This window comes from Gorilla gorilla, chromosome 9 (assembly GCF_029281585.2).
Source record: "Gorilla gorilla gorilla isolate KB3781 chromosome 9, NHGRI_mGorGor1-v2.1_pri, whole genome shotgun sequence".
NCBI lineage: Eukaryota > Metazoa > Chordata > Mammalia > Primates > Hominidae > Gorilla > Gorilla gorilla.
In genome coordinates, this window is record NC_073233.2 from 24,114,110 (window position 1) to 24,128,675 (window position 14,566).

A 14,566-nucleotide genomic window follows, 5' to 3' on the forward strand; every position below is an offset into this window, starting at 1 on the left:
CGGCTTACCATCAGAGCAGGGTTACTATCTCCAAAGCCTTCTCGGTCAACACCCAGCTTAGGTTAGTTCCCAGCCATGGCCACAAGATGGCACCCCAGCCCACCAGGAGGGCTGAGGCTCTGGGCCTGGGAGAGCAGCATGGAGGATGTGCCAACCTGGACAAAAGCCTAGGGGCTGGACTTGGGCCAGTTCCAGAGCTTAGCAGGACCAGATCTAAGGCCTGCAAGTGCCAGGTGGGAAAACATAGGCCAAACTTGGCTTCAGAACTCCCTTCACCTTTTTTATAGTCCACTCCCAACACCAGCTTATATTCTAGCCTTTCCTACATGAAGCTTACTGAAGCCCAGCAATCCCTTCTCGCGCCTAAACAAGAGAAATTCTAGAACTTAGATGTTAAGGATACAGGAGTTATTATTATTATTTCAATACAATAGTAAAAGCAAAAAATGAGGCACAGAGAAGTTGAGTAACTTGCCCAAGGTCACAGCTAGTCAGTACTGGAGCTGGGATTTGAATCCAGGCAGTCTGGTTTTAAAGTCTGTGCTTTTAGCCACTGAACATACCACACCACAACTGCTCCCACCCCCACCAGCCCCAGCTACCAAAGACCCTCTGGCACCAGACCACAAGCTTTCTTCTGCAAGGGAGGGGCAAACGGCTGCGAATAGGAGGTGCTGCTCCAAAGTGGAAAAGGAGCGAGGTTTTCAGTCTAGCTGGGGGTCTGTCGTTAGTGTTTGCGAGTGAGAAGCTAGGGATTGGTTAGTCATTCTTCCTCCTATTTCCCCCCACACCCTCTATTTCTCTGTTTTCTGGTTTTTGTTTCTTGTTGATTTCTTCTGTGTTGCCCTCTTGGTTTTCCTAGGCTGTCTGCAAATGCTAGCATTCTCGCAGCGTGAAGGGGAAGTGAGAGAAGAAAGTTTGATGTCCTGTTCAGGATACACAAGGGAGGCCATTCTTTGGGGCCTGGGCTGGGGGTGTGTCATCAGGGATCAAAGTGAGAATCCTAAAGTGGAACAGTGTGGGGCACATTGGGAACAGCTACCCTCTCCTGCTGGGGAGGCTCCTGTGTCTGAGTTTTCTCTGCTTACCTCTTGGGGGATTTTAGGGTGTAATGGGCTTTAGGGTGCAATGAATACCCTTTCACATTCCTTCTGCCTCCAACCCTGGCCTACCTCCCTCTTTCTAACACATCGTCCAGAGCCCCTAATCACCCAACCTTCTGCCTACCAGGAGCCCCTTGTTTCTCTCTGTCTCTCTGTGCCCCCTCCCCCACTGCCTGGGTCACACTGCAGCCCCCTATTAGGACTCGCCATGGCGTAGTGATGGGGCCCTGCACTGATTCCCTAAAAAACCCTGGGTAAGTCCCTCTTCCTGACTTGGTCTCCATTAGGTATTCCAGACTCCCACAGTCTCTGCCACTTGGGTTCTAGGATCCCAGCCTCTCTGCTAGCCTTTCTCAAATCATCTGGACCTTAGTGAGGATCTACTGTATTCTGGGCACTCTGGAGGGAAGCAAACAAGAAGCCCTGGAGGAGCTGATGGTCCTTTTATGGAGATCAGATGAGCTTTGGAGAAGATCAGGAGCCATACTCTGATCCCGTGTGGTTCTGCAGGTGAAGAGAGAGGTGAAGTCCTGGAACCCTATGGCTAGTAGAATCCCAGAAGATTCTTGGGTGAGAAGAGGGGCTGGACATCTGGCTAGAAAGAAAGGAAGGTTTGGAGAGGCTGCTTTCTTGTCTCTCCCCATCTTGATTTCTCCCAGCTGTGTGTGTGTGTGTGTGTGCATGTGTGTGTGTGTTTGTGTGTGTGTGTGTATGTGTCTGCCTCTGTGTCCACCTTTTTCTCTTCCTTCTGGATTCTCCATTTCTATTTCATCTTCTACCAATGTTGGGACAGAATTTCCTGAGAACCCATGTCCTGGGGATCTGAATATGGGCCAGGATGGGCCACACCAGGCCAGGCTTCCTTGTGGTTAGGAGATGGGGACTCACACTGGTCAGGATGAAAGGGACACTCAAAATCACTCTCATCCCTGCATTACTCTCAGATTGAAGGGGAAACAGCTCCTATTTAGAGGAATCACACAGATCAATATCTGGAGGGAGGAGGTGCCATGCAGGCCCCAAAATCCAACCCTCTCTTTGTCTCTGCCCAACTCTGCCCATTTCTGACTTAATTTAGCCTCTCTGTCTCTCCCCTTGTCCTATTCCCATCTGTCAATCCTTTCCCTGCCCCTCTCCACCCCTTCAAGCCTTTTATCCACCACACACAGATTTTCCTGTGGCTAGATTGGGATTCCCCTGGCCAAGTAAGGAGAGCGATGTCTGTGGCACAGCTTTGTCCCCAGGCTCACAACTGCATCTGTGGGTCAGGGTAGAGGGACAGCTGTCTGCACAGTTAGAAAGTGCCAGCAGTAATAAGAGCCTCATATCTTCTTAATTAAATCGCCCTTTGCCCAGGCATCCTGTGTTCGATTGGGTTGAGCTGGGATCAATAAGCCTCTTTCCCAGCCCAGCCACCCCTGGAGCCGGGCCTGACCTCCCCAGTCCTGCCTAGGCCCACCTGGCCACCTCTCCAGAAGGCTGGGAGCTTCTCAAGGCCAGAGGCTGGGTCTGATTCATCTCTTGTGTCCTTGTGCCTGGGACGGACCCTGAAACAAGTAAGGAGTAAAGGAGTGATTGCTTTACTGAGTAAACCAAGACACTAGCAGCAGGCATGGGCCAGGAAGGCTTTGAGGTTCAAACTGGAACTCCCAACCCCAGGACCAACTGTGAAGATGGAGGAATCACAGCAAGCAGCAGCTCCCACCCAGCTCCCAGACATAACACCAGCTCATCACCCAGGGCAGTTGAAGCCCTAGGAAGTGCGGGGTGGAGGTGTCAGTGCTCAGGGAAACTACGAGCAGTTGCTGCTTCTGACCTCTGAGGGCAGAAGGCCCTTTTCATAAGGGGTCTCCACCTAGGGATCCTGGGTTAGTGTGGGAGAGTCCGTGAGCTTGGATGGATGTGGCACTCATGCGAGACTCCCTCTGTCTGAAGCTATAAAGGGCCCAGGGTTAGTAAGGAGTCCAAAGGGCTTAATAGGAGTCCAGGATTGATTGTTAGTGGAGGGCGTAGAGGATAACGTGGTGTGTGTGTGTGTATGTGTGTGTGTGTGTGTGTGTGTGTGTGTGTGTGTTGGGGTTCATGCAAGACATTACCCATGGAAGGAACATGGGGCCTCCAGGTTCCGCGAGAAGGGTCGGTATTAAAGGATTCCTTGGAGCGGTCAGCACTGGTCCGGGCCAGGGTGTCTCTGATGACAAAACTCCGGGAGAGCTTTGTCTCACCAGGGATCAGATGGTCCCTGGTTTGGAAGGCAAGGGGAGGGTGCCAACGCCCTTCTCACCTCAGTCTGACCCGGGGACGCGGGCCCAGACGTCTCTCGGAGCCCCCGCCCCTGGAGTGGCGTTCCCCGAGGGCGGACCGTGGGCGGGTCCCCCGGGAGCAGCAGGAGCCGCGCGAGGCGGGCGCCCCCAGCGCCGAGGTTGAGGGAGGCCGGGCTCGGTGCGGGGCTGGGAGGGGGGCGCGGAATCAGGGCTTTTTAGGACCCAGCGCGGCGCCTTCCTCCGGGGGCGAGTGCGGCTGCGCGCGCCGTGTGCCCGTGTCCGGAGAGCGGCGGGCTGGACGTGGACCGCGCGAACGAGCAGGCGACGGGCGAGCAGCAAGCGGAGCAGCAGCCCGGGCGGCAGCAGCGTCGCGGCGGCGGCGGCAGCGGCCGCTCCGCGCCTCGCCTCACCGGCCTCGCTGGCCTCACCTCGCCGCGCCCGGACCCGCCACCCCCGCCTCCCCGCCCGACCTCCGCAGCCCCCGTCTGGGCCGGCAGCGCCCACCGCCTGCCCGAAGCGAGGAGCGGAGTGCGGGGCGCAGAGGCACCGGAGCCAGTGCCCGCCGGCCCCGCAAATCAAACCCAGCCAGGAGAACCCCCGCCTGGCCCCGCGCAGCTCCGCGACCGCCGGGAGCTGTCCCTTCAGCACCGCCGCGGGAGCCCGAGTCCGAGCGCAGCCCAGCGGAACCCCAGCTCGAGCCCGGGCTCACGGAGAGCAGCGCTCGGCGTTAGCCGCACGAGCAACACCCCGGGTGCCCCTGCCCAGGGGGCCCGCCATCTCCTCCAGGAGGCGGGGAGAAGGAACGAGGAGGGCGGGCGGGCAGGCGGGCCCGCCGCCGGGGGGAGCAGGCAGCCAAGCAAGGAGAGAGGGAGGGGGCCGGAGCCCGCCCTGCGTCCCGAGCTGCAGCCCGGCCACGCAGGGAGGAAGGCAGGCGGCATCCATCTCCCCCGCGCCGAGAGCGCGCCGCGGCGACCACCGCACAGAGGAGCGCGAATTTCCCGGCCCTGTCTCCTCCCCTCCCCCTCCTGGGGGCTGGCCTCTAGTCCGGCCCCGGGAGCGGCGGACCTTTCCCCCAAAAGCTTTGTGCCGATTTCTCCATTTTCCCGCGGAGATGGGGACGGGAGCCCGGCCCCCCAACCCTCTTTCCCCACCTCCCGGGGCTCGCTGCTGAGCCCGCCCCCCTCCCTCTTTCCCCCTCCCTCCCTCCCTCCCTCCCTCCCTTTCTCCCTCCTTTCTTTCCTCCTCTGCCTCCTCCGCTGCCGGACCAGCTCCCTCCCACATCTGGCTCCTAGAGACCCCTGGGATCCCGCGCACATTCCCCTGGACCGGCACCCGACAGAAAGCGCCCGGAGAGGCTTGGCTCGCTCTTTGGGGTGGCCAGAGCCGCAGGCCTCTGTTCCCCTCGACGGCTGGGGGGAGGGGGGAAGAGGGCGCGCGCCCCCCTCCCCGGCGCCAACTCCCCCTGGCGGCCGCTCCCATGGGTGTCGCTGGGCCGCGCCATGCCTAAGGGGGCGCCGCGATGGGCCAAGGGGACGAGAGCGAGCGCATCGTGATCAACGTGGGCGGCACGCGCCACCAGACGTACCGCTCGACCCTGCGCACGCTGCCCGGCACGCGGCTCGCCTGGCTGGCGGAGCCCGACGCCCACAGCCACTTCGACTATGACCCGCGTGCTGACGAGTTCTTCTTCGACCGCCACCCCGGCGTCTTCGCGCACATCCTGAACTACTACCGCACGGGCAAGCTGCACTGCCCAGCCGACGTGTGCGGGCCGCTCTACGAGGAAGAGCTGGCCTTCTGGGGCATCGACGAGACCGACGTGGAGCCCTGCTGCTGGATGACGTACCGCCAGCACCGCGACGCCGAGGAGGCGCTGGACAGCTTCGGCGGCGCTCCTCTGGACAACAGCGCCGACGACGCGGACGCCGACGGCCCTGGCGACTCGGGCGACGGCGAAGACGAGCTGGAGATGACCAAGCGCCTGGCGCTCAGTGACTCCCCGGATGGCCGGCCTGGCGGCTTTTGGCGCCGCTGGCAGCCGCGCATCTGGGCGCTCTTCGAGGACCCGTACTCGTCCCGCTACGCGCGGGTAAGTGACAATTTACCCATCAGAAGAGCGGGGCGGGAAGGCAGCGTCCTGTGCCTCCCCGCGGGCAGGGGTGGACCGGAGAACTGGCGCCTAGGGAGTTCAGAATCGAAAGGGGGTGTGTGCGCATGTGTGCACGTACCAGGGTAAGAGAGGAAGGGTGTCTGCCGGGGTTCTGGTTTTCTATGTATGTCAGTCTGTGTGTTGCCAAGTTTAATATGTATGAGTATGAATGGGTGTGTTTGTGTGTATGAGTAGATTGTGTGTGCATATTTATGTAAGTGTGGTGGTGTGTATTTGGGTGGGTAAAGTGTGGAGTGGGAATGAGTGAGCATGTGTGTATGTTTGAGTGTGCATGAGCGCCTGCCCGCGAACATTTGTGTCTTTGCAGAGGTGCACTGTCAAAGTATGGACCGCTCTCGAGATTTCAGTGTGGGGAGGGAAGCTGGGAGCCCTTCCTCCTGTCCAGGTAAAGGGGCATCTGGAGCCAGCCATGGTCCCCCAAAAAGGCCTGAGGCCTGCTGGGCAGCTTGAGACAGCCGCCCCCTCCTCAGGGAGCAGTCTCCGGCAATTTTGAGGAGGTGGTCAAGAGGGCATTTCCATGGCTAATCTCCGTGGTTTGGAAGTTGGTGGAGGGCTGGGCTGTAAGGTAGGGGTGGTCCCTCTGAGCCCCTGATCCTGAGATCACAGCCTGTCCTTCCTCCTTGTCGAAAGGGGAGGGTGTTGGAGTGGGTCACTGGGCTTATGCCAGTGCTTCCTCTGGGACATCCGGTGGTGGGGAGAGGGGGTCGGTCCTTAAGGGGGAACCTGCAAGGAGAAGGTGTGTGAGAGGTGGGCGTGTCTTCATGGGCCACTCCCCTTTAGCCATACCAGCTTGTTCCTAGGAAGAAAGGACACGCTGCTGCTGACCTTAGTCCCTCAGATGGCCTCTCTGGATCAGTTTCCTCATCTGTAAAATGGGGGAGGGGGCCTGGTGAACTCTTAAGGGCCTTGCTGCTGGACCATCAGTGACTGAGCCCAAAAAGAGGAACTGGTAGCAGCCACCCACCCTGGAAGAGACACTCCCAGCCTTCACTGGGCTCTGTCCTTAGAGGCCTAAAGAGAGACCCTAAGGCCTATGGGGGAAGGGCAGAGTAGAGAATTTAAAGCAGAGCCCCTCCTGCATCCCTGAGCTGCCCTCACCCCCTACCAGGCAAAGCACTGCCTCTGCCCTGCTGTCTTTTACTCCGCATCTCTCCCCTCCTGCGCACTGGAGCCTGAGCCAGAGCCAGGGGTAGAGGGCTAGGGAGGGGTAGGAAGTTGCAGAGGAGAGTGGAGGGAGGAGACTTGGGGGGCCCTCAAGTGCCCATGGGCAAAGAAAGTCTGTGTTTAGGCACAGACCTTGTAGATCTGTTAACTGAGATCAAAAACAGAATGGTATGTCGGGGCGGAGGGGGCAGGCAGCCGGTCAGTCTTACACCTTGAATTCTAGAACAACTGTGTTTATGGGGGGAGGCAATAGGGAGAGAGCCAGGCCCATGTTTTGCCACTGAGGACCCTCCCCAAGGTCACCCAGGGAGCTAGAGGCCAAGAAGGACTAGAACTCAATTCTGCTGGGACCCTATCCTCCCCTGGGCTGCCTACCAGCTCCTGCCTTTCCCCAGAGTGGACTGGGACCCTCAGAGGGCTTCCCTCCCCTTCCCTTTCCTGACAGAGGCCACCACAGCTAGAGGGTTATGTAACTGGAGGCTGTGGCTGAGCTGTGGGGAGGGGCTGGAGGAGGGGGATGGGAGGTTGAACTAGTGCATGTTGGGGTGGGGTGGGCAGAGGCCTGGGTTACAGCAGCTGCCCATTCAGCCCACACTTGACCTTGGGCAGCATCTCCCCCACCAACTTTGGCCCCAGAAGCAAGGGGTAGGCTCAGTCTCCTGACTCCCAAGCAAGAGGCTGGGTCCCCCAGCCCCACCCTTTGCACTCAGTGTTGGGGCTCTGATCAGTGTCCGGAGTTTCAGGGCAGGCAGGGGGCAGTGGGGCATGTTCCAACCCCCTCCCCTGGCCCTCTCCTCCCACTGGACATTCCTAGGCTGCGGGTGGCCTTCACCCAAGGCAGACAAATGGGCCAGCTGGTGTGGTTTGAGGTTCTGTTGGTGTGCAAAACCATACAGAAAAGTCTTGAAAAAAATCTCTGAAGCGAATGCTCACTGAAGAGCGGACTCTGAGGGAAAAGCTGGGCGCCCGGTGGTCGGGGTGAGGCGGCACTGGGATAGGAGTGGGTGCTAGTGGGTGCTCCCCTTCAGCCTGTCTGAGCCACCTTCTCTCCCCAGTGGCCTCAAAGGAAGGTTGTTGTCCCTTCCAGCTCCCTCGGGGAACAGTTGAGGACACTGAGGCCCGTAGGAGGAGGGACCTGCCCAAGGGCACTCAGGAGCTGAGGAGGGCAGAGCGGGATTAGAACCCCAGCTTCCTGCCGCCCGCCCGGCTGGCCTAGCTGCATTGCGCTGCCTCTCTGCGGCTCATCTGCGCACAGACCAGCCGCCTGCCCGCCCTCCTCCCCCTCTGTCTTTGCTCCGCCGCCTCTGCTGTCACCTTTGTTTACCCCTCCCCCACACGGGGCCCCGAGACTCCTCACACCAGCGGGTCGGGACTTAAGTCGTTATTCTAGATCTAGGCCAGCATGTTGTGTGTGATATTGCATATGTGTGTGAAGGAAAGGCTGCATGTGTGAGACAGAGGCTCTTTGTAAGAGAGATTGTGTGTGAGTGTGAGAGACTTGTGTGTGTGAGAATAAATGTGAGACTCCGGGCGTGTGTGTGTGTGTGTGTGTGGTGAGACTGCAACTCTGTGCGAGCTTCCTGAGTCCTTGTGTCAGGGGTTGTGTGTGTGTGAGAGAGGCGGATTCTGTGTTTTGGATGGACTGTGCGTGTGTGAGAATGAGACTGTGTGGGAGAGAGTGTGTATAAGGAAGAGAGACTGCATGTGTAAGAGAGATGCTGTGTGTGAGGTTTGGAGAGTGCGTGAGAGTCGAGGTGAGTGTGTCTGCGTGAGTGTGTGGCTGTGTGTGGCAAGTGTGAAACTGTATATGTGGAGCTCATGTGTGAGTCTGTATGTGTGTGTGTGTGTGTGTACATGCGTGTACACATAAGGCAGGAGGCTGTGTGGGGTGGGGGGTCCCTGTGTGTGACAGACTGTGTGTGTGTGAAGGTGTGTGTAAGACAGAGATTGTGTGTGAAATCCTGTATGTGACAGTGTACGTGATGTGTGTGAGAACCCACGTGTGTGTCAGTGTGCTGTGTGTATGTGAGAGAGAGGTCCTGTGTATCCCGAGTGTGTGTGTGCTTGAGGAAGAAGAGATTCCAGAGCTGCTTCCTGCCCACTGCCTCGGTCTCTGGGACTCCGGAGTGGCCTAACTGAGGGCATTTCCTTTCCTCAACAGAGATGCTCTTCTGCCCAGGCCACTGTCAGTGTGTGGGACGGGTGGTGAGGTCACCTTTCCCTGAGGAGCTGCCACCTACCCTGGGCCTTGGTGCTGGCCCTGGAGATAAGGGCTACATAGTCGGGGCGGGAGGGCCCATCTGAGTTCCTGAGGGGCAAGAGTGCCAGCTGCTGGCTGGGGCAGCTGCTCCCCTGGCCCCCTCTCCTGTGCTCTGGGCATCAGCCTGAGGGGATGAGGGGTCAGGGGATGAGCTGGGACAGGATGAGCTCCACGTGTGTTCTGGGGTGGGGGGTGGTGCCCCTGACACACACAAGACAATGATGATGATGGTACTGTTTGGAAAGGCTATGAAGGGATTTCCTGGGGCCATGAGAATAAGAACTGCCCCAGAGGAGGTGATGCTGGGGCAACCTTTGAGGGGCAGGGAGGAGTTAACCAGGTAGAGAGGGCAGGGGGGTCATAGAGGTGTGAGAGCAGGCAGGGGAGTGTTGGGGCTGCCTGGCTTGAAACCTGCCCTCCTGTCTTCCTTGGGGGCAGCTCAGGTCTGAGGCTCTTGGCTTTAGTCTCTGATTTGCATGTCATCATCAGGGACATTGTTGCGTCCCATCAGGGCCAATGGTGGTCCTTGTGCTGCAGGCCAGAGTGTCCTGTGTGTGTGTGTTTGTGTGCGTGTGTTAACATCTGTTCCTGAGTCACTTGACCTTCCAAATGCCAAAGTAGTGCCAGTGGCCCCCAAGCTGGGGAAGCCCCACCTCCATCCACCCAGCTGCCTGCCCCTCCTCTGACCCTTGTCCTGTGTCTGTCTCTCTGCCCTGTCACTGCCTCTTTGGAACTTGATAAAAACTGGCCTCCCCTCAGCTCCCAGGGAAGGAAATTTACCTGGTGGCGGGAAATAAAGCGCCCAGCCAGAGGCTTCTGTTCCTCCCTTGGGTCCCAGCTGACACAGGGCTCTTGGAGTCGTGGCTTGGCATGTGGAAGGCTGGGGGACAGAGCTATTATCAGGGGATTCTAGGCAGTGCACCCCCTTGCCTCGGAGCCCACTCCCCCAGGCTAGGGCCCCACTTGGAGTCATGGTACCATATGAAGGAGACCCATGAACAGTGGAGAAGGGGCTGGGTATGTTCACCTCCCAGCCACCCCAAGGGCCTTCCACCACAGTGTGCCCCCCTGCTTCCCATGATCCTTGTATGGGGTCCTCAGGTCTTTGAATGGTTCCTCCAGCTCCCCCCAACCCCCTCCCAGTAATGAAAATCATAAACCAAGCACCTCCTGGTCAGAGCCCTGCAGCCCCTTCACCACTAAATGGGAATAATGTTAGAACCGTCCTCACGGGGTTGGTGTGAAGATAACTGAGGTAATGCTTGGACAGCCCCGAACCACAGGGCCTGGCATACAGTAAATGCTCAATAAATGTTGGCTACTATTATTACTACTGTGGGTTGTATTATCATTTCCCCTCCTGTAGACTCTCTTCTCTCCCTCCACCTCCATGTTCACCATCCTGGCTCAAGCCACCATGGTTCCCCTCAGGCCCACCTCCCCGGCAGCCCCCCAGCTGTTCTCCCACCTCCAGCCCCTGGCTGCTCCAGTTTATCCTCCACCTGGCAACCACAGGGGTCTTTTCAACTCATAGGCCTGTCAGATCACCCGAGCCTGCTTAGAACCCTTCAGTGCTTCACCAGCCCGTAGCCCATGCTGTGGCCTCTCAGGCCCTGCCTGTCCCTCCAGTTTCCTCTGACCTGACTGTCTCCATCGCTTACCAAACCCCAACCACCCAGCCTCGTTTCAGCTTCTTGCACCTGCCAGGTTCCCCTGCCTCAGGGCCTTTGCACATACCCTGCCTTCTGGAGCACTCTTTCCTCTGGCTCACCCCTCTTTATCCCCCACACCCCACCTCAAACAGCAGCTCCTCAGTGATGCCTTCCCGGGCCCCTAGGCTGGGTTGGAGTCAGAACCAGGGCCCTTCCTGGGAGAGAAGCTCTCTGATTTCTAATAAAATGTTCATTAGCAGCCTTGTTTGATTTGGGCTCATCTCTCCTCTAGACTGTAAGCCTCTGGCATACTCTATAGAATAGGAGCTGTTATCATGACAGATGAGGAAGTTGAGGCCCAGAGAGGAGTGCTCTACCTGAGGCCCCTCGTGAGCGGGTTAGCTGAGGGCTGGCTCGGAAACTCGTGTCTCCTGACTCCTGGCTCACAGGTGCTTTGTGTCACATCGCCTCAGAGCATTTGGAGTCTGTGCTCCTTGACTCTGAGCAGGAGGCCTGGCCTCTGCCAGAAGCTTTGGAGGGGATTGGCTGAAGTCTCTCAAGGAGGGAGGTGGGGGTTGTCTCAGAGGTGGGGGAGGGGGTTCAGTGGGGGCTCATTCCAGGGTCCACTGCCTGGGCTGAGGATCTCAAGGCCTCCACGACAGCTGAATATAATGCCTCTGGCTATTCTGAGCGGTCTCATGACCAGGGGATTCACTCTAGACCAAAAGGTCAGGGCCTTGAGCCACTGCCTCCCATCAGTTCTGGGGCCAGCCTGGCTACCACCCCAGCGTGAGCTCCCCTCTGCTAGGTGCAAGGTTAGAGGAAAAGGAGGGCCTGACAGGCTGCAGGGGTGCTTTGCTCTCCAGTCCTTATTCAGGGGAACCATTTAGGTGGTAGGGACCACTTCACATATGCATGGGACTATCGCAGGGAATGGGTGCTCCCAGGCTACCTCTAGTCAATGTTTTCATTCAGTGAAAATAAACAGGCTCAGAGAGGGAAAGACACTTGCTCAAGACAACACAGGGAATCAGTGAGACTCAAACTCACAGCCTAGGCCTCTGGTCCCAGGGCCTGACCATCTGAATTTCTTTTGGCTCTCAGTTTTACAAGAACACCAAACCCCACCTGGGCGTGCTGTTCTTCTCTTATCTACTCCCATTAATTTCCTTCCTGGGGGAAGTGGAATACACAGATACCTGCATTCCAAGGACACGGCACAGCTGATTGAGACCTTCTCACGTCAGCCAACCCAGACTTGACCCAAATCCTTAGGATTCCCCAAGCAGGATTTTCCAGAACCCCCTTCCTTTCTTGAATCACGCAGTGTCAGACACTGTCTTAAGGACTTGATTTATATATCCTCATTTATTAATAATTCTCACAAGGCTCTCAAGGCTGCACTATACTATCACGCCAGTGACACAGACAAGGCTGCAGAGGCTCAATGAAGTTAAGTAATTTACCCAAGGTCACTTAGCTCATGAGCGGTGGAGCCAGCAGTGAGACCTCAGTCTGTCTGACACTGGAGCTCTATCTCTAACTATTACACAGCACTGCCTCCTGTCCATGTTCCAGGGACGGTCAGGCCTGTGGCTTGCTGTGCCCCAGGTTTGAATTTCCATCTGGGTCTCTCCCTCCCCACCATCCACTCTTTCCCAACAACCTGTCCAGAACCTGTCAGCAAGTTCTGGCCCCTGGGTAATGGCAGGTGAGGGCCCTGCCTGGCTAGGCCATGGGCTAAGAGGGCGCTCTGTCAGTCCCAAGGAAGGTTTTGTGACAATGCCTCAATTGTCCTCCCACTCCCATCCATGCAGCCCCTGGGACTCCATATGGCCTAAAGCGAAATGCCGGGAGGATTGGGAGGATCAGAAGCTGCTTGTGCAGGGCGGCACATGGTGGGAACGCTGGCCGCCCCTCAGCTTGGCACTCCGAGGCCTTCTGCCCTGGAACCCAGCCACGGCTCCTGCGGCTCCCTTCCACCAGCCTCCTCCCTGGTCCTCATTGGCAGCCCTTTAACCTCTGGGGTTTTGGTCATCTATTCCCCTCACTTCGGTGTCCTCCCTGCTTTTTGCTGAACGTGAAAATCCATCCCTCAAGGTTCCTCACACTTAGCCTGGCTGCTTCTGCCCTCGCTGACCTCATTGTTTTGGGAGTGAGGGGTATGCACTGGGCCCTGAGTCATCCAGTTTGTGAGATTTGAGCTGGTGATGAGTAGGTCAGTTCTGGAGGCTGGGGGCTGGGGACAGGCAGGCCCTCAGGATTAGAGACCAGCCCCGGTGTGTGGAGAGATGAGGCCACAGGCAAGACCCAGGTTGTAGGCATCAGACACCTGGATTAGAGAGGAATCTAGCCAGGCTGTGAAACCAGCTGGGCTACCTTGAGCAAGTCCTGTCGCCCCTTCATCCTGCAGTTTTTCCAACTGTAAAATACAGAGGTCGTTCTAACTGACGGCTAAGGCTCTTCCCAACTCTGACATTCTGGGAGTCCAAGAATTCTAGGCTTCAGCTTCCCAGAGGAGCTGGGGGAACCAAGCCAGTCCTCCCCTATTTCTCCTTCTCTCTCCCAGCCCAGCTCCTCCCCAGGGCACGTGTGAGCAATCCTGGCAAAGGTCCTGGCCCGGAGCAGGCAGGAGCCCAGCAGGAAGGGGTCTAAAAAGCTTCCTCCTACATTCATTCAGCCTGCCTCATCCTGTCCTCGCTCATTCATTCAAGGCATAGTGATCGCACCCCTGCCTGACAGGCTCCCCCAGCCCTCCGGCAGGCACAGACCTGGGGGGATCACCTCTTTTGTGGGTGCTTGCTCAGGCCTATGGACAGCACCCGTTGCCCGCTTCTCCAGGCCCTTCTCTTCGCTTCCTGCCCTTAGGGAGCTGCAGAAAGGCCCACTTGGAGCTCCTGTGTGCCAGGCTGTGGGGTCTGGAGCAGGGGCAGTGGGGCTAACTTCTATGGTGTAGGGCTGCTGTGGGGAAGGGTGCAGGGGATGGGTGCTGTGCTGGAGGGGCCAGGGCTAGGTAGGGGTGTTTGTGATGGCTGCTATGGGGGATGGAGGGGTGGCTGCTGGAGGACTCCCACCCATGCCTGACCCTCAGAATTACCTGGGATGCTTAAAGTTCATACTCCTGGGAAACTCGATTCTTAGATCAGGGAGGGGGAGAATGTTCCCTTCACCCCTCAGCACAGCTGAGGCCACTGCTGAGTGAGGGTACATCGCTGCATTGGGGCCTGAGAGGTGTGGGCTCCTTCCATTCAAGGTGTGGCCCTCTGACCAACAGCAACACCATAAGGACACTTGCTAGACATGAAGCCTTTCAGGCCTCACCCCAGCCCTGAAACCGATTCAGAATCTGCATTTTCACTCCCCAGATGATTCATGCACGGTGGAGTCTGAGAAGTGCTGATGCAGGCAGCGGCTCCAGTCGAGGGCCAGCCTCAGGACACAGAGGGCTGCATGGGCGTGTGTGGGTTGGCAGAGTATCACAAGCAAGCCGCTCCTTCCTGAGGCTGAGGCTTCGATGGCGGGGGACTGGGCCTGGGGTGAGGCCCCATCACAGCCATGGCAACCGCATGCATCTGGTGGCTCCCACTGATAGACCTTGGGAGTCATCCTGGACTCCTCTCTCTCTCAGACATCAACCAACCCTGTTGTCTTCATGTTTCAAGTACACTCGGAATCTGAGTGCATTGCACCCCTCCACAGCTACCCCCCCGTGGAAGCCCCTGCCCTCTCTTGCCTGAGTTCTCTCAGCCCCAGCTGCCCCGCCCTTCTCTCAGGGCAGCAAGGGCCGGCCTGGCAAAGTGCTATCGGACCAAGTCAGCCCTCCGCTCCATCTCACGCTGGGGTCTGGGCGTCCTCAGAGGATGCAGGCTCCACTTGAGTGCCCCACACCCAGCATCTCCCTCTGCTGTCTGCTTCTCTCTCCATCCCTCCCCCAGCCTCCATGGCTTTCCTCC

General features: G+C 58.1%; 1 protein-coding gene across 2 annotated transcripts in view; it reads left to right on the top strand.

Moving 5' to 3' along the window:
• Positions 1–3,670: 3,670 nt before the first annotated feature.
• Positions 3,671–14,566, top strand: part of KCNC1 (potassium voltage-gated channel subfamily C member 1) — a 48,414-nt gene continuing 37,518 nt past the window's right edge. The window contains exon 1 of one of the 2 annotated variants that reach the window (XM_031015858.3): positions 3,671–5,456. In XM_031015858.3, coding sequence (XP_030871718.1) covers positions 4,887–5,456 — 570 coding nt within the window. In that variant the 5' untranslated portion in view covers positions 3,671–4,886. The remainder of the gene's footprint in view (positions 5,457–14,566) is intronic. The other variant, XR_010135445.1, reaches the window with a different exon arrangement.